Here is a 23,793-nt window from a genome sequence, read left to right on the forward strand (position 1 = left end):
GTGTGCAGGAAATGGGCTACAGGTGCCGCATTCCCCAGGTCAAGCCACTTTTGAACCAGAAACACCGAAGAGAAGCAGCACTGGACTGTTGCTCAGTGGTCCAAAGTACTTTTTTCGGATGAAAGCAAATTTTCGGAAATCAAGGTGCCAGAGTCTGGAGGAAGACTGGGGAGAAAGAAATGCCAAAATGCCTGAAGTCCAGTCAAGTACCCACAGTCAGTGATGGTCTGGGGTGCCATGTCAGCTGCTGGTGTTGGTCCACTGTGTCTTATCAAGGGCAGGGTCAATGCAGCTAGCTATCAGGAGATTTGAGCACTTCATGCTTCCATCTGCTGAAAAGCTTTATGGAGATGAAGATTTCATTTTTCAGCACGACCTGGCACCTGCTCACAGTGCCAAAACCACTGGTAAATGGTTTACTGACCATGGTATTACTGTGCTCAATTGGCCTGCCAACTCTCCTGACCTGAACCCCATAGAGAATCTGCGGGATATTATGAAGAGAAAGTTGAGAGACGCAAGACCCAACACTCTGGATGAGCTTAAGGCCGCTATCGAAGCATCCTGGGCCTGCATAAGACCTCAGCAGTGCCACAGGCTGATTGCCCCCATGCCACGCCGCATTGAAGCAGTCATTTCTGCAAAAGGATTCCCGACCAAGTATTGAGTGCATAACTGAACATAATTATTTGAAGGGTGACTTTTTTTGTATGAAAAACCCTTTTCTTTTATGGGTCGGATGAAATATGCTAATTTTTGGAGATAGGAATTTTGGGTTTTCATGAGCTGTATGCCAAAATCATCAGTATTAAAACAATAAAAGACCTGAAATATTTCAGTTGGTGTGCAATGAATCTAAAATATATGAAAGTTAAATTTTTATCATTACATTATGGACAATAATGAACTTTATCACAATATGCTAATTTTTTGAGAAGGACCTGTATGTATGTAGTGTATATAACACTATATAACACTAAAATAAGTCTTTATCTTAATGGTAAAATAAAACACTGTTACAGTGAATTTTTTCAGCTTATCCTATATAAATGATCTAAAATGTCTAGTAAAGAATCATCTTCAAACTTAATTCTGTTTTTGTTTGGTTTAATCAGGCAACATTATCGCGCCAGTCTGAAGTGGGAAAGTCACAGTTGAAGCGGTCTGGTGTGACTCTCTGCAAACACAGCGCCAGATTTCCATCTTGATGGCAGAGAGTCTGTGATGGTGTCATCGCCCGGTGCTCCCAGTGAAACTGTGAGTATCTTGAGTACGGTCGAGCAGTGCGATTCACACACCTCCGTACACACCTACTCTAGTGCACTCGAGAGACAACAAACAGAACAAAAGAGCGCGTGGAGTGATGCCAGGCCGAGGAGGACGTGGGTCACGGAAAGGCCGTTCAGTCACCGTCATTCTGACTCCATGACACGCCGAAAACACGTGTGGGGGGGTTTTCAGACGGACTTATCGAAGTCTTCTCATGCTATATGTCTTTTATTCCAATCACCAAGGTATCATCTGTTCGTCTGCTTTTATTTGATCAAAATAAGTGTTTTATATGCGTCAGCGCTGACACTGAGATCCCATCAGATCAGGCGTCTCTATCTGCACATGTATGAAGTCAGTTCATGTTTAGAGAATCACTATCGACAATACAATACTGACGGTCTTCATGTTCAATTGTTATTGAACAATATCTATTGTTTTCGCACTTCAAACCAACAAATGTTGTGCTTGTAAAGTGTGTATGTGCTTCTTTCTACACTATAAATGGCACTTTCAGTGATACAATGTGCCATTTTCAGACTATCATCTGATTATCATCTTCTCTGCATCTGTATTTAGAGGCTGATGTTTAGTCAACACACGCACACACACACACAGGCACACACACAGGCACACACACACACACACAATAGGCCACCGGCAGTGATGGGCTTCATAAAGCTTCATATAAAAGAGGATTTGAGAGAGGTGGGTCGTGAGAAAGTGACACGTTTGTTTGTCACCCTTCCTCTTCATTTTCGCACTGAAACCACAGACAGGTTGTAATGCAGAGCAAGAGAGATAATGAGGGAATGATATTATAGTCCAGAAGGCTCACGCAGTTTGGTGAGGTTAAAGTGATTTGATTGTGTGCTAATGAAAATTGCGGTTCACTTTAATTCCTTTGCTGAAAATGTCTTTGACAAACACACAGCAGCCAGAAAGTCTAATGTATACGAGTCAAGAACCCAACTAATGGACACACTAATCACTGTTATGGTGACTTAACATGAAACACATCTGAGTTAAACCCCATGTTAATTCTCAATAAAACTTTTGTAGACGTCTGACAGAAATAAAGTCAGTCTGGTTAGTAATAAGTGAAGCTGGCAATGCTGTTTGTGGAGTTGTTTATGCCTCCTCTGCTGAGATCTTCACAGATTTAATGTCTTCTTTTCTCTTCAGTGGATTTGATCTAAGGCTGTGGCTGAAGTCATTTGCATTTCTACCAGAAAGACTCGGGGGAATTAATACTGTGACGATGAACATTTATTTAAGAGCTCAGCAAACAATCATGTTCTTCGGCGTAGGCCCAGTCCGTAATATCCTGAAGACGAAGTAAGGAAGGGGGCCATCTGGTGGTGGTGGGGTGGAAGGAGGAAGAGGACATCCTGGCGTCTTCAGGATGGGGGGAAGGTATAGTGGTGGTTGGGGAGGATGGAGGTGGTTGAAGCGACAGCATCTGCGAACTCAGACATGTGTAAGTACCACCCTTTTATACTGGGCTATTTAGGATATGATTGGATAGATGAGAAGGTAATAAGTGACGTGAACGATTGAGTCTTCCTGGCAGAGCTTGCCAAAGGCTTCATTTATTGTGTTTCTGCTCGACTCTTTTTCTGTTCTCTTCCTTCCTTCAGTGATTCTGCTTGTTAACAGGCTTATTAAAGGGGTGGTTGGGTATGATTTCACTTTTCTAACTTTAGTTAGTGTGTAATGTTGCTGTTTGAGCATAAACAACATCTGCAAAGTTACAACGCTCAAAGTTCAAAGCAAAGGAAGATGTTCGCTTTTAAAGAAAAGGACTACAACACACGGCTGGTCGGGACTACACGACATTCCTCCCGGGTTAGTGACATCAGCAACCCTAAAATTTACGTAAGCCCCGCCCCCTGAACACAGTCCATTTTGAGAAGAGGAAGAGTTACATTTGTGAGTCAGCTCAAACTTTAGCATCCATCTTTTCACATGCAATAGAAAGTCACTCTGTGTGCATCTCACAACAGTTCCTATACGAGCGATTTATAGATTACCATGACAGAATATGCTAATTGAAGATAGTTAACTCCACATCAGCGACATAAATTCATCAACTAACCATTCAGAGACGTCCTGTTGCTTACATGTTGTCACTTCATCTTGTGTCACTTCATCTTGAGTCTCTCCATCTTTTTCTGACTCCGTTTTGACATTAAAGGCAGAACAGTTTCTGTCACATTAGTGTGTCTGCGTGAGGTAATCGAAGCTGCTAACACACACATGAGCTCTTGAAACCCCGCCCTCTGCAGCAGCTCATTTGCATTTAAAGGGCCAGGCACAAAACGGTGCGTTTTTGCAAACCCTCAAAAAGTGACAACTTTAACATGCTATATAAAAATATCTGTGGGGTATTTTGTAACTTCACACACACACTCTGGGGACATCAGAGATTTATTTTATATCTTGTGAAAATGACATCTTACCACCCCTTTAAAAATCCCATGGCACTTCTGGTAAAGGGTGTAACCACGGTGTCCTGGCTACATTCACTCCATTGGCCCTTACCAATCATGGCCTCCTAATAATCCCCATATCCTGAATTGGCTCTATCACTCTCTCTCTCCACTATAGCTGGCGTGTGGTGAGCGCACTGGCGCCGTTGTACTGTGGCCAGAGGTGGAAAGTAACGGATTACATTTACTCGCGTTACTGTAATTGAGTAGTTTTTTTGTGTACTTCTACTTTTTTAAGTAGTTTTTTAAATCTGTAATTTTACTTTTACTTAAGTACGTTTTGTTTGAAGTATTGTAATTCGCTCCATTTTAAAATCATATCCGTTACTGAGTAAAAAATAAATAAAATAATAATTTTCAAGAAAAAAAAATAATAATAATCGCGCTCCGGAAACTACTGCATTGATTGAAGGGCGGGAGAACCGTCTATCTATGGGAAGAACAAACGCGCATAAAAGGTGATGCAGACCCAGCTGAAAGTGAAACGCCGTCGAATTCTTATGAAGCGAACCATATATGGCCAGTAGCCTATGTGAATAGGCTACTTTAGATGTAGGAAAAACGCGTGGTTGTCCTCGAGGATAGATAGCCTATCCAATGTGCAAAAAGTGTGGACGCAATGTGGCTGCAAAAGGATGAAACATAGAACACCATCCATCCGTGCAGATAAGGGTAGGCCTATGTCCCGTTTGCAGAGTGAATCCAGTCATGAAAATTCAATTTACATAACGCAGGTGCCACGTAAAACACGCAATGATGTAGTAGGCTATATTAATAAATTGAAAGTAGAGCTGCGCAATAAATCCAATCGCGACATGGTCTCTGAATATTAAAGCGCAAAAAGACTGCTATGTAGCCTAAATATGCTTGTTCTGCGTGCCTCTGTGTGAATGGCTGCGTTCGAAACCGCATACTTCCCTACTATATAGTAGGGGAAAAGAGTAGGCGAGCGAAAAAGTATGTACGAATCATAAAAGAGTAGGCGAGAATTACCTGGGTGACGTACTAATTATCGCGAGATTCGGACTTAAGTGCGTTCGAATATGCCTACTTTCCTACTATATAGTAGGCGAAAACAGTACGTGAAGGAAGAAGTACGTTCGAAACATCAGTATTCATAAAAGAGTAGGCGAGGAGTTCCCGGATGGCTTACTGCTTCCAGACAGATTTTCGAGTGCAGTCCGATGGATACTCTTCTATCCCAGGAGGCCACGCGAGAGCATACGTCATTATCAGGGCCGTTGCTGGTGGGGTGAAAGGTGGTGACAATTATAGGGGCCCCCGCTGCCCAGGGGGCCCCACAAAATCCAGCAGTTATACTATAGGGATAGGGACACTATTGCATGAATAATTATAATATTTATTAGTTGTATGCCTGAGATTTAAAATGAAAACCACAAAAAAAACATGCAACTTGGTTAAATATTTTTTCCAAATAGCTGCTTCTCTTACCTCCCTAAAAATGGTTTAGTCCGATCTATTTATTAGTTATTAATAAATACCCCGCCCCAGCTTGTGAAGAGAACCAATCAGAGTTGAGGCGTGCAAAAAAATGCCTTTCTTACTCAGTATTTTTGTCTTGTTTCCAGTCCAAATATCTCAAAATTCTTAAATCAAGATGCATTTACTAGATAAGTGAAATGCAATAAAATATTAAGTCTTGTTTTCTGTTGAAATAAATCAAATTTAAGTGAGTTTTTGCTTAAAACATGTCAAATAATCTGCCAATGGGGTAAGATAAATAATGTTAAAACAAGATATTTTTTCTTACCCCATTGGCAGGTTATTTGTCTTGTTTTAGGCAAAAATATCTTATTCTATTATTTATATTTAAAAATACTGAATAAGAAAAGCATTTTTTTGCAGTGTTGTCAGGAATAACTTTATAATTTATATGTAATATTTACTAGTCACATCTATTTTAACTGAACTGAAAAAGTTATGGTATTTGTTGTCTACAGAGTCTGGTTCCTCAACTCAGCTAATGCATGATGACAGAAATGTCATTTTTCTATTTAGGCCTATTTTCTTTTTATATTTAATGTTATATTTGTTTATTTTGCTTTTGCTGATGTTCATTAAAATCTTGATTTGCATTTATTTGTTATCTGCTTTGTTATTTTGTAAGAAAACCCTAGTTACATGTGGGCCTCCATGCATATTGCCATACGCCAACAATATATGAGTATGCATGCAGAAAATATATTGGTGGAGGGTGGTGGGGGGCCCACATCAATATTTTTTCAGGGGGCCCCGGATCCTCTAGCTACGGCCCTGGTCATTATCAAACATCACGGAGATCAGCGACGCGCGGGGTTTCAAATGTGAGTAAACACGGTTCCTTGTGTTAAAATTGCATGTGTTAAACTACTATAGAGTAAACGTTTTAACTGTTGAAGGTGTAAAGGAGTTAGACAGTATAGTATAGTTGTGATTTTGCTGTAAAAACACGTTTTATTATGTATAGCTCTAGCTGACAGGGGAGCTCCATTAAGGACACGTAAGTTACGTCTCTAAAGGGGATTTACATAAACATCTTAAAGACGCTTATTTTAAACGTCTATTTACATCTGACAGGAAAATCTTTTATAAGTATTGCAGTATTGCGCAACATGAAATATACATCTGAGTGGTATGTGTGCTATTATGTAGAACAAATCTATAAATTAACTAAACATAAGTTATCTATTTTATTTGTCCATTAGTACTGTTGATAAATTGAGGAACATCTATGTTGGATAAAAAGTTAAAACAACCTCAACATGTAAATGTAGTGTTGAGCTCATAAATCACAGAGGTCATGGGAGTCTTGTCTGGATGTTACAGGGACAGAAGAACAGATGTGTGTTTATCCGGTGGAGAGAGGCTCATGAAGCTGATGCTGTCATTAAAGGCTTTGAGTGAGTATACTACAGAAATTAATAACAACAACTATTTAAATATTAAGTTGTAGTTCATTTTAATTATTGTAATTTCAAACAGAACTATTAAAGCACTTTTCTGATACTCTATTTCTGTGCATTTTCTGCACAGCTGTTGTGGTGGAGCAGGACCTGCAAGGAAAGATGATGGCGGCATTTGTGAAAAAAAGCGTTCTTGTCTTCTAAATAATACTGAAATCAAATTACATTGTGCTGTTAAAATGACTGCTTTTGTGTTATGTTTGTGCATTTTTGTAGGATCTGAATTGTCAGCAGACTGGTGTGAGCACTGAGGATGAGGAGCACAGAGCTGAAGATCGTGCCATGGACGAGACCCTCCATCACTCCACCGGCCCTTATTGCCTCAGATCGTGAAGCACAACACATCACGCAACAACCTCCGGCACGGCTCACCTCTGGTGGTCGGCTGGTTCATCAGAATAAAGCCGCAGAATGGGAACCGCTGTGTTGAGATGGCAGTAGATGTGGTTCAGTGCCTGTAGCCTACATACATGATTGTAGTTTGAATAAAGCTTTGTTTCATGTGTTGACTTGTAATATGCATTTGTTTATTGTGTGGTGACTTTTCATTCATTTACTCATTTATTAATATTTATCATTGTTGTCAGTAAATCAAATATAATTATTTAATTAATTAATGCTTTAATTAATTGTTTGAATGAAAATGTAGTCATGAGGTGTATATATATATATATATATATATATATATATATCATATATATATTATGTTTGCATTCTTAATATGAGATTGTATACACAGGAAAAAGGTTGAATATCTTAATATATATTTTCTTAAATAAGTAATTATAATACATTTAAAAAATGCATTAGATATTTATAGGCCTGAGGGATGAAACGACAGAAAAAGAGGAAAACAGCAGTAAGCCACTTTTGCTTGTGGATGAAAATGTTTGGAAATAAAATTAAACAACATATTAGATAGAAATAGAAATGAACAACATATTCAAAAGATGACAATTTGGGGATTTCGTTATAAAAATAAATAATATCGTTAAGGATAAAACGGTGGGTCACATAAGTAGGGTTAAATATAAGAACTTAAATCAACCCTAAATGCATTCACAAAATAAATGGGCAGCAGTTTCTTCAAAAAGACCATAAAATGAGCAAGTTTAATCAATATCAAGATATTTACAGATAGATGAATTAAACGTGTCGTTCAAATCTTTTAAGTTGTTGCACTTGTGATAACGCGGCGTAGGTCACATGATAACGTCAACATGGCAGATGTCCGGTTCGCATTCATACTTAACGAGATTTGGCTATAAAGTACCTACTCTTTTAGCGCTCGTTAAGTAAGTACTTATTGAAATTAAGTACCTACTCATTGAGTATGCGGTTTCGAACGCAGCCATTGAGCTGCGTCGCGCCTACTACATACTCAAGTATGCCTGATGCTCATTGTGTTTTCAGCCTCTCACAAACAATATGAGGACATGAATACATGAACATTTAGAGAGCTGCTCTGAGAGAACGCCTAATGAGCATTTTCATAATTTTGTTTGAGAAAAAACATTGTCAAATACACTCTGAAACAGGTCTTCACTAGAACCCGTCAAAATAAAAGTTTAGTGTAACTAGGAGAAATTATGATAGAAATAGCATATATTACTATTGTATGCCTATAGAACATACTTCTCAAAATAATAACAACAATAATTTGAATTTAAAAAGATTTAACATTATTTAAGGAATATCTTTTTTTGGGTCCATGGTTTAATTTAATAAATCTGTTCTGCAGAACTTTCCCAAAAAATAAAAGGATACAGTTTACATTTATTTGTATTAAATCATAAAAAGAAACATTCATTTTCTGAAAAAAATACATTTCATAGGAGTATTCTTAAACATTTTAATAAATTATTAATGTTAAAAATAGTTAATCTAATGGTCATTGGTCAGTTATTGAATTTAGTTGATTAGACATGTTTTATTGAAATTTTAATAAACAAAACAAACAGATAATTTTAAGTTTGTTATAATAAAAGCATTGTTAAACCAAAAAAACTGTTTTCATTCATTTAACTGTCATTTTTTAACTGATGATAATAATAATAATAATAACAATCATTTATTATAACCGTTTATTTATTTATTAATTGATTAAAGGGGGGTTAATAAAGGCCTTCTGAAGCGAAGCGATGAGTTTGTGTCAGAAAAATATCCATATTTAAAACTTTACAAAGTAAAATAACTAGCTTCCGGCCACACGAACATACAGATTCCACTTAAAGGGCACCTATTATGCAAAATTCACTTTAACATGATGTTTGAACATAAATGTGTGTTGGATTTATTTTACATCTTGTGAAAAGGGGCATAATAGGTGCCCCTTTAAGTCTAAAGCTACGCCATTACGCACTACGCTACTTCGACGTCATAAGTTGTGCTTTAGACGCAAGTAGACTGCGTTTGGCCGGAAGCTAGAATTTTACTTTGTAACATGTTAAATATGGATTTTTTTTCTTAAACTCATTGCTTTGCTTTAGAAGGCCTTTATTAACCCCCCAGAGCCGTATGGAGCACTTTTATGATGAATAGAGGCACTTTAATGGACTTTTTAAATATAACTCTGAAAGAAGAATGTCATATACACCTATAGGATGACTTGAGGGTGAGTAAATCATGGGCTTATTTTCATTTTTGGGTGAACTATCCCTTTAATAGTAATATTTTCTGAGACATTGCCATACTGTGCAAATCTCATACCGTTACGACCCTACACGGGAGAGCCCCCCACCCCACCCTGCTGTTAAAAAAGTAACTAAGTAACTTTTACTCTGAGTAAATTTTAAATTAGCTACTTTTTACTTTTACTTGAGTAGATTTTTAGACCGGTACTTTTACTTGTACTTAAGTAAAATTTCATTGAAGTAGTAGTACTTTTACTTGAGTACAATATTTTATTACTCTTTCCACCTCTGCCTGTGGCTGCTGTCGCATCATCCAAGTGGATGCTCACACTGGTGGTGGTTGAGGGGAGATTCCCTGATATGATTGTAAAGCGCTGTACAGTAGTACATATGAAAACAGCACTATATAAATGCCTCATTCATTTGCAAAGCTTTGACAGTGTTTAGCATGGCAATTACTTAATGACTACAGCAATATATAATATTCATCATACCTGTGCTCAAACCAAAGCTCATGCTCCACATGGTCACATTTATGGTAACCCCTTCAAAAAAACGACATATCAGAAACTCTTCAAAATTAGCATAGCACAACATTAGACTCTAAATTTCCCACTTACACACACACACACACACACACACACACACACACACACACACACACACACACACACACACACACACACACACACACACACACACACACACTAAATTTAACACTTAATTTGAGCACTTACTTCCACTTTCAAAAGTCATGGCAAATCATGTTGGGAAATATAAATCCCAGCCCAGTTTTCAGTTAAATTTAAGTTTGTCTAGTCAATAAAACTCAAAACAATGAAACAATTCAGATTACTTAAAACATGTTAGTTTTGTGAACTCAAAAGAAAAAGAAAGTTCATACTCATAAAAATTAATTTAGTGAACTCATTTGTTTGATTTAAGTTTATCGTACTCAAACCAATTAATTATTTTTAGCATTATGGTTTACTATTGTTATGTGAACTCGCTATTCTCTTAAGGTCACTTTTACCGAAGTTGAGCAAATTTCAATGGAAATCCAAGCTATCGACATTTCGTGCGAGGGCGGGAGATTCATTTGCCCACAGATTTAGGCATTCAAGTTCATGCTGATTCTCTGTTGTCAATGGCTTGAACCCGCGAAATTTGACGGTACTTTAACGATTAACAAAACTTTATCGTTATTTATTGCTGTAGTTTTATAGTCCTTGATGTGGCGACCTCAATGCAAGTTTATGTAGGTCATTTTAATGTGTATTTTACACAGGTGTTTCAAAATCATTTGAGATCATTTAAATGACTTGTTAAGAACTGTGTGTTTTTCTTTCCTGACCCGCACAGCTGGTGAATCTCACTCAGATGAAGCTGAACTAGATGAATTTCCAGTGTTCAAATCCCCCGAGCCACAAACCCTCAGAGACTCGCGATGCTTATCGCGACTCGTTCCCTCGGCGGGCGCGTCAGGAGCGTCGCTCTGCGGTGAGCGCGGCACGTCTGCAGACTCAGCAGGTGAAGCGGTGGGCTTGTGGTGGGTAAAGACGAGCAGGAGCTCCAGGGGGAGATGGAGGGACTGGTGGGCTTCTTTGTGCGCATTGATCTCTTCGTTTTTCAGCATTGTCTTCTTTGCATCTTTCTAGGAACTCGACAGAACGCGCTTTGTGCGCTTTCTTGAAAGTGGCTTTGGTTGGAAAGTGTCTGCAAGTGAAAACGAATGTAAAGTGAGGTGAATGAACTTCTTTACAGTGTATTATGATGTTTTAATGTTCCCCTCTCGCTCTTTGCATTATATTAGGCCTTTATGAAGTTAGTTTTAAACGCCATTTTGAAAGGTGCGAAAGGCAAGTTTTGGTATAATCAAAGGGCAGATTAGGCAACACTTTACAATAAGGTTCATATTAGTTAACTAACTTAGTTAACATGAACTAAGAATGAACAATACTTCTACAGCATTTATTAATCTTAGTTCATATTAATTCCAACATGTAGCCTAAATACGTCATTAAAATCTAAGGTTGTATTGTTAACTTTAATCTGCAATGTGAACTATGAACAAACAATGGACAGGTGTATTTTTATTAACTATTAACAAAGATTAACTAATGTATCACATTGCTCATTGTTAGTTTATGTTAGTTAACACATTAACCAATGTTAACTAATGAACCTTATTGTAAAGTGTTACCGTGCTTTACATACAAATATTCACAACACGCAATTCAATTGATTAAGAATATATTAAAAATGTAAAAACAAGAATAAAAGAGAAAAAAGCATAAATAAGATTATACAGTGCATGGTAAAGACTATTATTTAGCCTATTATTATTATTATTATTATTAAAACGCTGGGTTGTTTCAACTCATGTTTGGGTCAAATACTGTTGGTTTATTTAATTTATTAAACTAAAATTTTAAACCCAACAGTTGGGTTTGTCCATACTTGACCCAAACATGAAACAACCCAGTACTTTTTATTAGTCTAACAAAAAAATCGGATAGTTTCTGCACTGTAAAAGATCATATGATCAATAAGTTATGACACACATATGTTTTTACATTGCTCTAACTCATCAACATATGTTAAGTCATTTTTAACTTTTTTTATAAGTTATACAAGATTCAACAAATTTTTAAGTCAGTTTAATGCAATTTAAGTTGAATTGACGTAAACATCCAAGTTTTACAGTGTGCCATGTTCTTCAATTTTCTTCCTGTGTGTTTGTCTTCCCTTGCTCAGCTGAAGATGCTCTTCTATAATCTGCAAAAAAGTAAAACTACAATGGCTTTGTCCCTCGGCATGCTGGGTAATGTCCCTCAGCCCTCTGTACACACTGAAATCACAAACCAAATCACACAGTGGGTCGTTGTGGGCGCAGCGTTTCACGTCTCTGTGGTCTCATGAACGTTTCTTTAACCCAGCGTCTCTCACAGCTGCTAAATATTCAGTGTTTTTTTAGCATCTGATCGGTCATATAAGTACAGAGAGGAGTTGAAGCTCGTATGAAGTCAAATGTCTCCCAGAAGAACACTGTCCTGATCAGAGGTTAGTCTTTCATCTCAATGTTTTTTTACTATCAGATGTTTGTTTTTTTCCTCAAGATGACCCAATAGTCTCTACACTCTAAAAAAAAAAGCTGGGTTGTTTTAACCCAATGTTGGGTCAAATATGGACAAAACCAAACGTGTGGTTAAAATTTTAATTTAAAAATGAAACCCAACGGCTGGGTTTGTCCATATTTGACCCAAATTTGGGTTGAAACAACCCAGCGTTTTTTACACTGTATAGTAAGAGTAAAGAGCTGTAAAATAAACGTGTCTCAGATCAGGTTTGCACTTATATTAACTGCAAGAAGTGCGTTTATTAGTATTTTTGTCTTGTTTGTTGTATCTTTTAACATCCTATAATCAAGATGCACTTGAGGTGTAAAATGAACGAGATAAGAGTCTTGTTTTCTGAGAAATTGACCAACATGACGGGAGTTTATGCTCAAAAGCAGAACAAATATATAGTGCAGGGGTCAGAAAAAGAAACTTCATTCAAAGGGATAACAAGTTTTTTTTCTTTTTGATGGATAGGTACATTTTAAGCATGAATTTTGATAGTATTTTCTTATAATTTGTCATGTTGCATCTCATGTGAATGTACACTCTGGGAAATAAAGGTTCTTTATTGGCATTGAAGGTTCCATTTGGAACCTTTACAGTACACATGGAATCTGTCCATTCCACAAAAGGTTCTTTATAGTGGAAATATATTTTTCTGTAAATGTTCTTCACAATAAGAAAGGTTCTTTCAGGAACCAAAAAATGGTTCTTCTACGGCATCGCTGTGAAAACCACCCTTTGGAACCATTATTTTGAAGAGTGCATCTTGATATAAGGATCAAGACAACAAAACTGAGAAAGAACATCACTTGAAAACTCTTTTCAAATGATCTGAGCTGCTCTTCACGTTCATTTTTACAGCTGTATAGACTCTTAGTGGCTCGTTTGAGTCGGTTTTAATTCTCCCGAGGAATTAATAGGAGAAACTTCTGATACTTTGACATATGACAGAGAACATCTCCAACTACATCATGAGACTTCCTCAGTTCTGAGTTTGACATGGATTGGCAGATTCTGCTCTGGGCCGTGATGCAGAACGAGCAGATTTACCAGGCGTCCTGATTTGAAGTCTCGTGAGGACACTTCAGAAAACGTTCACACTTCCTGTGAGGCCGTTCGTCCCGCCCGAGTCTGGAGAAGCTTCACAACTGAATCACAACTCAATCAAGCAGACGCGTCTCCGTCGCCCGCCGGTGAGTCTGACGCACAGCTAAACACTCACAGAAAGACCAAAAGAAATTTAACATGGTTGCACATCTAAATTATTTTGATTTCAAAGAGTTTTTTCTTGTCGTTCTCGTTGTTTGCAATTAATGTCAAAGGTGTCGCATGCATTAGTGCATCAAAAACAACTGTTAATTAGAGCTGTCAATCGATTAAAAAAATTAAATAGACTAATCACACGTTTTTTCTGTGATTAATCGTGATTAATCGCAATTAAAAACACGTTTTTATAAGTTTTTAATATTTTTTATAATGTAATAATTTCACAGTTAATCTCAAAATTAATCTAGAAACAACATAAAGATAGATTAGTATATTTTTTATATTATATTTATTATATTTTATATACTCTTGTCGTCCTCGTTGTTTTGCGGAAGGTGTCGCATGCATTAGTGCATCAAAAACAACTTTTAATATGTTTTTATTGGTTTAGTTTAGTATAGTTTTATCATGAATCATAACATATAATCATATATTTTTTTGTCATAAGGTGTGAGTGTTTTTTTTTATTTCCATGATTTTTGGACAAAGACACTGTCTTTGAGTTGCTCTGCAATTGCAGATGGAAATTACATTGAAATAAACATGAGTTTTAATTTAATGCATCCTGAGAGTGTTTATTTGGTCCAGAAATATCTAAATGAGACCATAAATGACGTTAAAAAATATGCCTTTAACCTTGTACGGAGGATCCATGAACGTCTATATATCGGACGTGCAGAACACGTAAAAAAAAAGACGTCATAAAAACGTTCATTCTGGCTTTTCTTACAAAGATGTTGAGAGGATGTCTTTTGGACATAATTTTGCTTAGTGGGTATTAAACGAATGCATTTAAACACTAGGCACCAGTTCAGAGCAAACTTGTCAAAGTGTAGTGAGTTTTAGTTATTAATGGGATGAAAGTTAAATAAATTCTGTGGAGGATTTTCAACAAGTCAGGAAGCGTAGATGTTGCGCTGCAGGTGAGTGAGCCGGCGCAGGTGTTCATGTCTCTAAACCTCAGATTCTGTGGTCTTTAACTGAATTCATTTTTTAACAGCTGCAACACACTCAACCACACACACACACACGATAATCTGTTTCACTAGATTATACCTGGCACAGCTAAACAAGATGCACACACAAGCCATACATCTATATCAGGATCACATGTTCATATTCTCACAATAATTCAGGATTTATTGGTTCATGTTTTTTTATGATTTGGAGAATTTATCCAAATTTGATTGATAATTGATACTAATTATTATATTATGAATAAATATATATATTACGGTATATTCTGACAGTTTCTACATAATGATACTTTATGTATTGATACTTAATCTATGATCATTTATCTATGATTTAGAGAATTAAGCACAATAACCGTACTGATGTATTTTAGATTATGTTCTTCAGGATAATTTCTATATATTCATATTTATCTTTAAATATTTAAATATTTTTGTCTCCATTATATATTATAATTTCTAGATATCCATATATTATATAAATGTTTTAATATATTTTATGATGTGGATGATTAAGCAAAATAAAAATACTAATTATTATATAACATTTTAAATAAATGTATTTAGTTTATTATGACAGCTTCTATGTAATGATCATTTATATTCATATATCCACATTGTTATGTATTATATTATACTATATTTTTATGGTATTTTCCTTCATTTATTGGTTCATTTATCTTCTGATGTTAAGAATTTATCAAAATAACAGTACTGCTATTAATTAATAGATTATTTTTTGAATAAATGTATATTATAATATGTTTAATATTATTTTTCCAATGTTTATTTTGAAGTATTTACCTTCATTTACTTTTTGACAATATAATAATACAAAAAAAAAATATTGATACTAATTATTATATTATATTATGAATAAACACTGTAAAATATATATTTTCAAGATTTGTTATCACAACTTTTTATCTTTTGTCAAATCAACTTCGATAACTAATGTGTGAAGATAACATACTATTTTGAGTTTCTGATATTAAACCATTCTTCTACATTGTATTAACTCAACTTTTTAATTACAACGAACTCAAAAAACAAGGTAACTTGCTTTAAGTTAAACCAACATTTTTTTTTCTACAGTGAATGTATACTAATATAGACTATTATATTAACCTTTATATATATAGCACTTTTTACGATACAGATTGTTTAAAAGCAGCTTTACAGTGATAACAGGGAAATAATGCAATTAAGTCTGTGTCAGTATAATTATCTTATATTATATTGAACTAATTAACTTATTAATAATGTATTCATTATAATAATACATTTAAGATTTGTTGTGCTTTCACTTCAGATTGTAATCTGACCTCGCCCGTCGCGGCCTCATTCCCACTGATGAAATGCCTCGATCGTTTTTAGTGAGAAGCAAGAGGGCGGGGCATCACTCCACACATCGCCCCGCCCACTCTCCGCCTCCTGACCAATCACAGGCTCTGGAGCTGCTGCCCGCTTCCTCCTCCGCCAGCAGCCGGCCGCCGGTGTGCTGGACCGATAACAGCACTGACGGAGCTGAAGCCGAACACACACCAGGTACACAGCAAACACCAGATCAACACCAGCAGTGACTGGAATATTATGGCAGATCCAACACGATATGAAACGCTTGCATTGTGGGAGTTTCTCATCACCACATCTAAAGACACTCATAATGAAAATGGGGTCTGAATTACAACCTTTTATCGTGAGAACATGAGCTCATGAGAACTTATCATGAACAAATGTCCCATAAATGACTCCCATGAATTGATACAATCATGACAACTTGAATGAGTCATTATGATATTTTTTTCATTAGCCAAACTAAATACCTCACCACTAACTATTCCTTTCTATTGTGAATAAATTACACCATGTCTCAGCGTGACGCCTTAATATTATGCTGTTCGTCTTTAAGAATACATTTCCCATAATGCTTTGCGGAGAGAAGTAATAGGGAAGAGAACTGAGTGAGTGATTCAATGAATGCGCTGCAGAAATGATTGTCTAATACTGTTCAAAAGTTCGGGAAACAGTGGTGACGGGAGAAACAAAGCTTTTCGAAACTCTGGATTAATTGAACTGTTGTTTGAAAGCGCTCTAAACACCACAGGCTGGCGCCACCTGCTGGTCAAAACAGTGTAAATGCAACAAACATGTATAATCACACCTCTTTCAAACCAACTGCACATTTTCATGAAAGTGTAATCTACTAAATGTCATACAACTAATTAAATATGATGGTTCTGTAACATTATTATTAATTTGTAGCGCTTGTTTTGTCTGTTATAAGGCGGGGCCTGGCAAATTAGGTTCGGACCAAACGGCGTAACGAAGCCTTGTTTGCTGAAATCACGTGACTTGGCGAGTTTGAAACGCGCTCTGAAACACTGATTGAAAGCAGATATCTAAATGTTTAGACGCTTCACGAAGCAGTGTTTCGAAAGCATCCATCACCTGGCTAGTAACATTGTTTTATTTTAAGTCATCATAATTGCAAGAAGAAAACACAACATCTTCTCTTCTGTTGTGTGTGTGTGTGTGATGGCAGTGAAGCAGCTTGGTGTGTATTCGCCTGACCTGTCGTTGTCTTCGGCTGCTGTGGAGAGACAGAGCGATCTTGAGCGTCTGATTCAGGCTTTGCTCAGTCACCATCAGATGACCAACGTCCAGACGCCGCTGTGCGAGTGTCCGCTCTGTGAGAAGGTGAGGAACTCAGTCCCGTGTGTGTGTGTGTGTGTGTGTCATCAGCTCGTCAGCAGAGAACAAATCTATTCAGGGAACGTTTACACGATAACGATATGCTTAAAATGGACAAGTTTTCCGCGTACAGACCACACCATTGTCAAAACGATTGTCACATGGACTCGCGAAAACGACTAAAAACGGTGTATTCTACTGTCAGACCACTAGATGGCGATGAAACACTACAGACTGAACACGTAATACGCATGTGCCTGACGTCATCGTCTTCAGAGATTCACGTTTTTGTTGTTTACACGGAGACCGTTTTCAAAAACGTGCGTTTTTTTAAGCACCCAAAGCACCCGTTGTCGTGTAAACGAACGGCCAAAACGCAAAATAGTTTAAGTTTTTAGTTAAAACGGTGTCATGTAAACAGCCCCTAAAACTGAATTTTGTTCCTTTGCGTTTTTGAAAAGTTTTGCGTACAGGCAACAACGTTGTCAAAACGATCCCTGTTCACATGGACCTGTGAAAACGAGTAAAAACGCTGTATTATGCCAGGCCAGTAGATGGCGATGTCCCTTTGAAAACAAACACTACGCACCTATAGACTGAGCATGCTAGTGACGTTATCGCTTTCACAAATTCACGTTTTCATATTTTACAGGGAGACGACAACGATATTGTTTACACGACACAACTAAAAACGGAAAACTTTTTATGTGTTTTGGCCGTTCAGTTACACAACAATGGCGTTTTGGGGCCCTGAAAACACAAACATTTAAAAACGGGTTTCAAAGTGTATGTTTTTTTGAAAACGACACCTTTATCATCTCTGTGTAAACTAAAAAAAAATGAATTCGTGAAAACGGTGAAATCATGCGCATGTGTTCAGTCTATGTAGCTGCGTAGTGATCTGCTACTTCTTTAAGATAAATTTAGTATTCATGAATGTAAATTTGGAGGAAATAAGCCTTTGTTTTTAAGTTTTAACTTTTAAGTTTGTCCCCGTTTCCTTATATATGTCTTTTTTGTTTTGTTTACTCAATGTACCCCCTTGACTGTAGTTAATTATTTACAATCAATAAAATAAAATAAAAATCTATTTAAACCTCAAATGGGATTTGCATATGATCACATGGGCTTGTGTCGCATTGTGCTGATGTGTGTTTTTGATCAATGCCATTTCCATCACTGGTTATATTGTGTGATATATTAATATTACTATTACTATGTCTTCTGTAGGTCCTTTCCTCTGCTGTTGGTTTGACATCTCGCTTGTGCAAGTCACATGTCAACAGGGCTGCTCTCCCATTGGCCGGCTCCACGAGCCACGCCCAGCAGCACTATGGGTACAGACATCCAGGAATCCTCAGGGTGAGAATATGTACTAAAGAAATATTTTACTTCAGCTAGTTACCCAGAAAACATTTGTCATTCATTTTGTGTAACTTTATGTACTTAAAGGATAATTCCGGTATTTAACACCTTGAGTCTATATTGTAGTTTGTTTTGGATGAACAAGAGTGGTGGACAACATTTTTTTGACAATGGTTCCTCTCTCGAGTTTTTTACTATAAAATAATTGGCCATGGACCCATTTAACATTGGAGTCAATGGGCATGTCCGAAAATGTCATTAAAACAACCTTTAACATTAGTTTTCAAAACTGTGCAACTCACCGAGTGATTAGTGATGTTAGTTGATGTTCCAGAAACAAAAAGTGTTGCGAAATACAGTTTCTGTCGTGTTTTATTCGTCATTTTGTAAAATCCCATTGAATTCTGTTGAAGGACTGAGTGCTCGTTAATATAAATGCGCTAACGGAAACGGAAAGGGGGCTGTTTACATTTGGTCGATGTAGTCTTTTTGCTCGCTTCCGTTTCTCATAAGGCTAGCGAGTAGAGCAACTGTGCTCCGGGAGAGTAAGCGAAATAAACAAACAAAACCTTGAAAATATTGAAAGACGTGACCACTGACCAGTGCAATATGAAGTTGAACTCGACTGTGACCGTGAGTGTCCCGCGAGACATAAACATCGGTTATCGCCATCAAGTGGTCGGGACTCGGGAGTGTGCTAATGCTTCAGATTCAAATATTGAGCGGAAGTTACACGGTTGTGAAGTGTCTGAAAAAATAGTTCCACTATAGCAAAATAAACGGATTGGAATCATATATTGCGACGATATGTTGTTTATAATCACCAACGAACATCACTAACCACTCGGTGAGTTTAACAGTTTTGTAAACGAACATTATTGGCTGTTTTAATGACATTTTCGGACATGCCCATTGACTCCAATGTTAAATGGGTCCATGGCCAATTCTATTATAGTCAAAAACTCGAGAGAGGAACCATTGTCAAAAAAATGTTGTCCACCACTCTTGTTCATCCAAAACAAACTATAATATAGACTCAAGGTGTTAAATACCGGAATTATCCTTTAAATAACTAAAACTGAAATACAAAATGAATGAGAAGTATATAGGCTAAGTAACAAAAACTAATAAAAATGACAAACATCATAACATTTTTACAAAAAAAAAAAAAGTTTGCAAATTTTTTCCTTTTCATTTTAAATTTAAAGTACATGAACTCATGAAGTAGTATAATTCAGTGGGTTGCATCTGGTTATCATCTATAGAAAAAAAAATAGGCTAGTTTTTTTATTTTTAATCAGATTTTTGTGTAAAACGTCTGAATTCTTGGAAGTCTGATCGAATAATAGGTACATATTATGGGTACATATATATTACAATAGAGTACTAGGTCATCCACATCATTCATACATAAAATATGCACAGTATACCGCATACATAAATAAGCTGTGTGTGTATGTGTGTGTGTGTGTGTGTGTGTGTGTGTTTCAGGAGAGGAGTTTTGGCTGTAAGGTCTGTGGGAAGGTGTTCAAGAGGTCGTCGACTCTGTCCACGCACCTGCTCATACACTCGGACACGCGGCCGTTCCCGTGTCCCTTCTGCGGGAAGAGGTTCCACCAGAAATCTGACATGAAGAAACACACCTTCATACACACTGGTACAATACACACATAATGAGCCTTCCATTGACTTACTCTAAGCTAATGATATTTTCTTTTTAACCGAATATTGTTCACACCATGTCCCAACCAGACGCGACGCAGCGACACGATAAAGGGCATCGTTAATCAGTTTTTTCTATACGCGCAACTATTTTATTTTAGAAGCAGTTATTTCTGCGACAATTATCTAAAGGTATGATTATGCGCTTTACTTAAAGGGGGGGTACAATGGTGTTTCATGTATTCAGAGTTGTTTACAGTGTTAAAGAGATGGATTCTCATGCTAATAATGGCCAAAGTTTGAAAAGTTATTTTGAACGAATAACAGAGAATTTCTGTGCTGAAAATCATACTTCCGGATTGCAACACGTTTCGGCTGTTTTTTTTCTATCGTAGATCTAATGACGTAGACCAGAGTGGAACTCCTTATATGAGCATTGCTCTCGGAAAAGCGCGTTCACGCACACGTCGACCAGAGGAGAGAAAGACCGCGCTCATCGACGCATAGACATCATATATCTCTATATAATATCTATGCATCGACGCGCTACTACCGGAAATCATCATCAGCAGCGCTAAATAGGAATGGTTGATGTCAAGAATGTCTCCAAAAAAGTGTGTTTTGGGATGTGAGGGAAAGTTTACCTTGTTCAGCTTCCCAAAGAACCCAGTGTTACTGGAACAGTGGATGCAGTTTGTATTTCCGGGACAGCAAAGGAGTGTGGCAAGTGCGGTTTTGTGTTCTGGTCATTTCAGTGACGAATGTTTTATTAACAAGGCCCAGGTCGTCGCTGGATTTGCAAACCAAATACTATATATATATATAGTAATATGGCCTACCGCACCACGATCGATAATAAGCAAACCTTCCCGGGCGCTCCCGCTTGACTCTATAGCTCCGCCCACGCCCAGAATCAAGGACCTCGGCTTTTTCCGGTTAGAATCGGAAAGCTGTATTTTTATTTTATAAATATGATGAAACTAAAGACTTTTTGGAGATATGAAGGACGCACTATTACTCTATAGGTACTCAAGATTAACATGAGATTGACTGAAACTAAGTATTTTACCCCCCCTTTAATGGTCAAAATAATATATTTTGTGAGTTTGAATATCATTTTGTGTGACCTACTGAATGGATAACTCACCTCAGGTCTCGAAAATAAGTTAAAGGAAACAAAAACGTTCAAAATGTGAGCACAATATTAACAAAGTGTATAGCTACACTGACTAATATAGTTTTGGGTTGTTTCAACCCAATTTTGGGTCAAATATGGACAAACCCAGCCATTGGGTTACAATTTTGAATCACATTTTTAACCCAACGTTTGGGTTTGTCCATATTTGACCCAAAATTGTGTTGAAATAACCCAGCATTTTTTTATATATATTCTACGACAGAGATCGTTTCAGACACAGTAATAATGCTAAAATGGTGTAATATTTATATATTTGATTGTTTCAGGCCCACAAAAACACAGCTGTTGTGTAAATGTGTAAAAACTTTTTCTGTTTTTAGTTGTCCTGTAAGCGGACCCTTTAGATTGGACTGAAACCGTTATTTATTCTGCGGATCGATAACAGAGGAATAAAGCATTTCTAGAACATTCAATGACAAGCAAAAGCAAAAATGACAGAATAATAGATTCAATTACTGATGAAACTGATTTCCCCCATAAGATAGTTCAGATTTGATGATGTAGCCAATGTGGATAACTCACCTCAGATCTCGAAAATAAATGAAAGGAAACAAAAACGTTCAAACTGTGAGCACAATGTTAACAAACAAGTGTATTCTACCACAGAGATTGTTTCAGACACTGTTAAAACGATGTAATAATTATATATTTGATTATTTACTTATCTATTTCGTTGCGAGTGTAGTGCTTGCAGAGAGGCCCCGCCCACACTCACTTCTGATTGGCTGGGATTTTTTTTTTCAAATATTTTGTTGCGTCTGCAGTAGACAGATGATGATCTTGTTGTCACTGGCTGGATATGATCGCATCGCGTCTGGTTATGTCACGGATGTTATTAGCAATTAGCTGCCGGTGTAGAAAGTAGACTGTAAAGCTAATGTGTGTGTGTGTGTGATCTCTCAGGTGAGAAGCCTCATGTGTGCGTGGTGTGCGGTAAAGCGTTCAGTCAGAGCTCTAATCTGATCACACACAGCAGAAAACACAGCAGCTTCCAGCCGTTCAGCTGCCCGCACTGCGCACTCAGCTTCCAGAGGAAAATGGACCTACAGCGCCACCTACAGACTCACTCGGAGAACCACAGCGGACTGTATCACGGGACCTGAGCAACACACACAAGCACACACACACACCTGCTGTAGGGGGTCATGTTTTGTTGTTGTTGCTAAAGTTCTCTTGTCTAATGTTGTTGTAGTCTACAAAACATTTGCTTCTGTGTAACTGCACCCGTTGTTGCATTGTGAAATGTGTCTGAATACTTCGTTCACATCACATACTGTATAGCTTCTTTAAGACCTGTCACGATGGGCTCTTCATGTGTTGTGTGGTGTGTGTGTTCGTGGTTGTGATGTCAAAATCATGAGGATTCATGAGGAAAGTTGTAAATTCAAGACACCGATTTCAAATGAAATGTTTTATGGGGACTTTACATAATGATTTTTATACTGTACAAACTGCATATTATGTCCTCTTACACTAACTGTACCTGGCCCTAAACCTACCCATCACACACAACTTTTTTTTAAAAAACATCACTCAATATGATTTATTTGCGGTTTTTCACATGGGGACCAAAAAATGTCCCGACAAAGATTTCGGATACTTTGTGGGGACATTTTGTTCCCATAATGTACGGCTTACCAGGCCACATACACACAACAACACACACGCACACACTTGTTCCAAGTTATAGAGGCTCCTTGATGTGATGCACCTTTACACTCAAAGTTTCTGGGACTTCTAACACGTTATGTTTTAACATAGCAGATACAAATACTCTGTAAAATAAACTATATTACGATATAATTAGTTGTGATTGACAGTTTGCTTCCACCAGTTTTCTTCTCACCGAGCTTGCCTAATGTCCCGTAGCCCGTCCCAGCCTTGTGCAAGTCTACAGTTTTATCCCTGATGTCCTTACACAGCTCTCTGGTCTTGGCCATTGTGGAGCGGTCGGAGGCTGTTTGATTGAGTGTGTGGACAGGTGTCTTTTATACAGGTGACCAGTTCAAACCGGTGCAGTTAATAAAGGCAATGAGTGGAGAACAGGAGGGCTTCTTAAAGAAAAACTAACAGGTCTGTGAGAGCCGGAATTATTGCTGGTTGGTAGGTGATCAAATACTTATGGCATGCAATGAAATGCTAATTCATTATT

General features: G+C 37.2%; 1 protein-coding gene and 1 long non-coding RNA gene across 4 annotated transcripts; both read left to right on the plus strand.

Annotated features, from left to right (window-relative positions):
* Positions 1-1,238: 1,238 nt before the first annotated feature.
* On the plus strand, positions 1,239-23,487 carry LOC307001473 (uncharacterized protein). 3 transcript variants are annotated; one of them, XM_079617986.1, is made up of 10 exons: positions 1,239-1,257; positions 10,720-10,906; positions 11,016-11,101; positions 12,115-12,420; positions 13,434-13,675; positions 16,035-16,270; positions 17,268-17,422; positions 18,647-18,778; positions 20,273-20,438; positions 22,545-23,487. In XM_079617986.1, exons 6-10 carry the CDS (start codon positions 16,081-16,083, stop codon positions 22,742-22,744), a joined length of 843 nt encoding a protein of 280 aa, XP_079474112.1. In that variant the 5' UTR covers positions 1,239-1,257; positions 10,720-10,906; positions 11,016-11,101; positions 12,115-12,420; positions 13,434-13,675; positions 16,035-16,080; the 3' UTR covers positions 22,745-23,487. The 3 variants fall into 3 exon arrangements, with proteins under 3 accessions (XP_079474112.1, XP_079474114.1, XP_079474113.1); XM_079617988.1 differs by lacking the exon at positions 1,239-1,257 and having other exon boundaries at positions 10,689-10,906; positions 12,115-12,181; positions 12,335-12,420; XM_079617987.1 differs by lacking the exon at positions 1,239-1,257 and having other exon boundaries at positions 10,689-10,887.
* On the plus strand, positions 6,039-7,184 carry LOC307003130. Its single transcript, XR_013798631.1, has 3 exons — positions 6,039-6,085; positions 6,588-6,661; positions 6,941-7,184. It is a non-coding gene; the product is annotated as an uncharacterized lncRNA (long non-coding RNA).
* Positions 23,488-23,793: the final 306 nt, after the last annotated feature.

The sequence above is a fragment of the Phoxinus phoxinus genome, assembly GCF_949152265.1.
Source record: "Phoxinus phoxinus genome assembly, chromosome: 1".
Classification (NCBI taxonomy): Eukaryota; Metazoa; Chordata; class Actinopteri; order Cypriniformes; family Leuciscidae; genus Phoxinus; species Phoxinus phoxinus.

What these genes read in the sequence shown, in the direction of transcription:
- LOC307001473 (XM_079617986.1), top strand. Translation starts at nt 16,081, where the DNA reads ATGCCTCGATCGTTTTTAGTGAGAAGCAAGAGGGCGGGGCATCACTCC. An exon ending in TGAAGCCGAACACACACCAG is followed by an intron (nt 16,271 to 17,267) that starts GTACACAGCAAA and finishes GTGTGATGGCAG; the next exon opens with TGAAGCAGCTTGGTGTGTAT. An exon ending in AGTGTCCGCTCTGTGAGAAG is followed by an intron (nt 17,423 to 18,646) that starts GTGAGGAACTCA and finishes TGTCTTCTGTAG; the next exon opens with GTCCTTTCCTCTGCTGTTGG.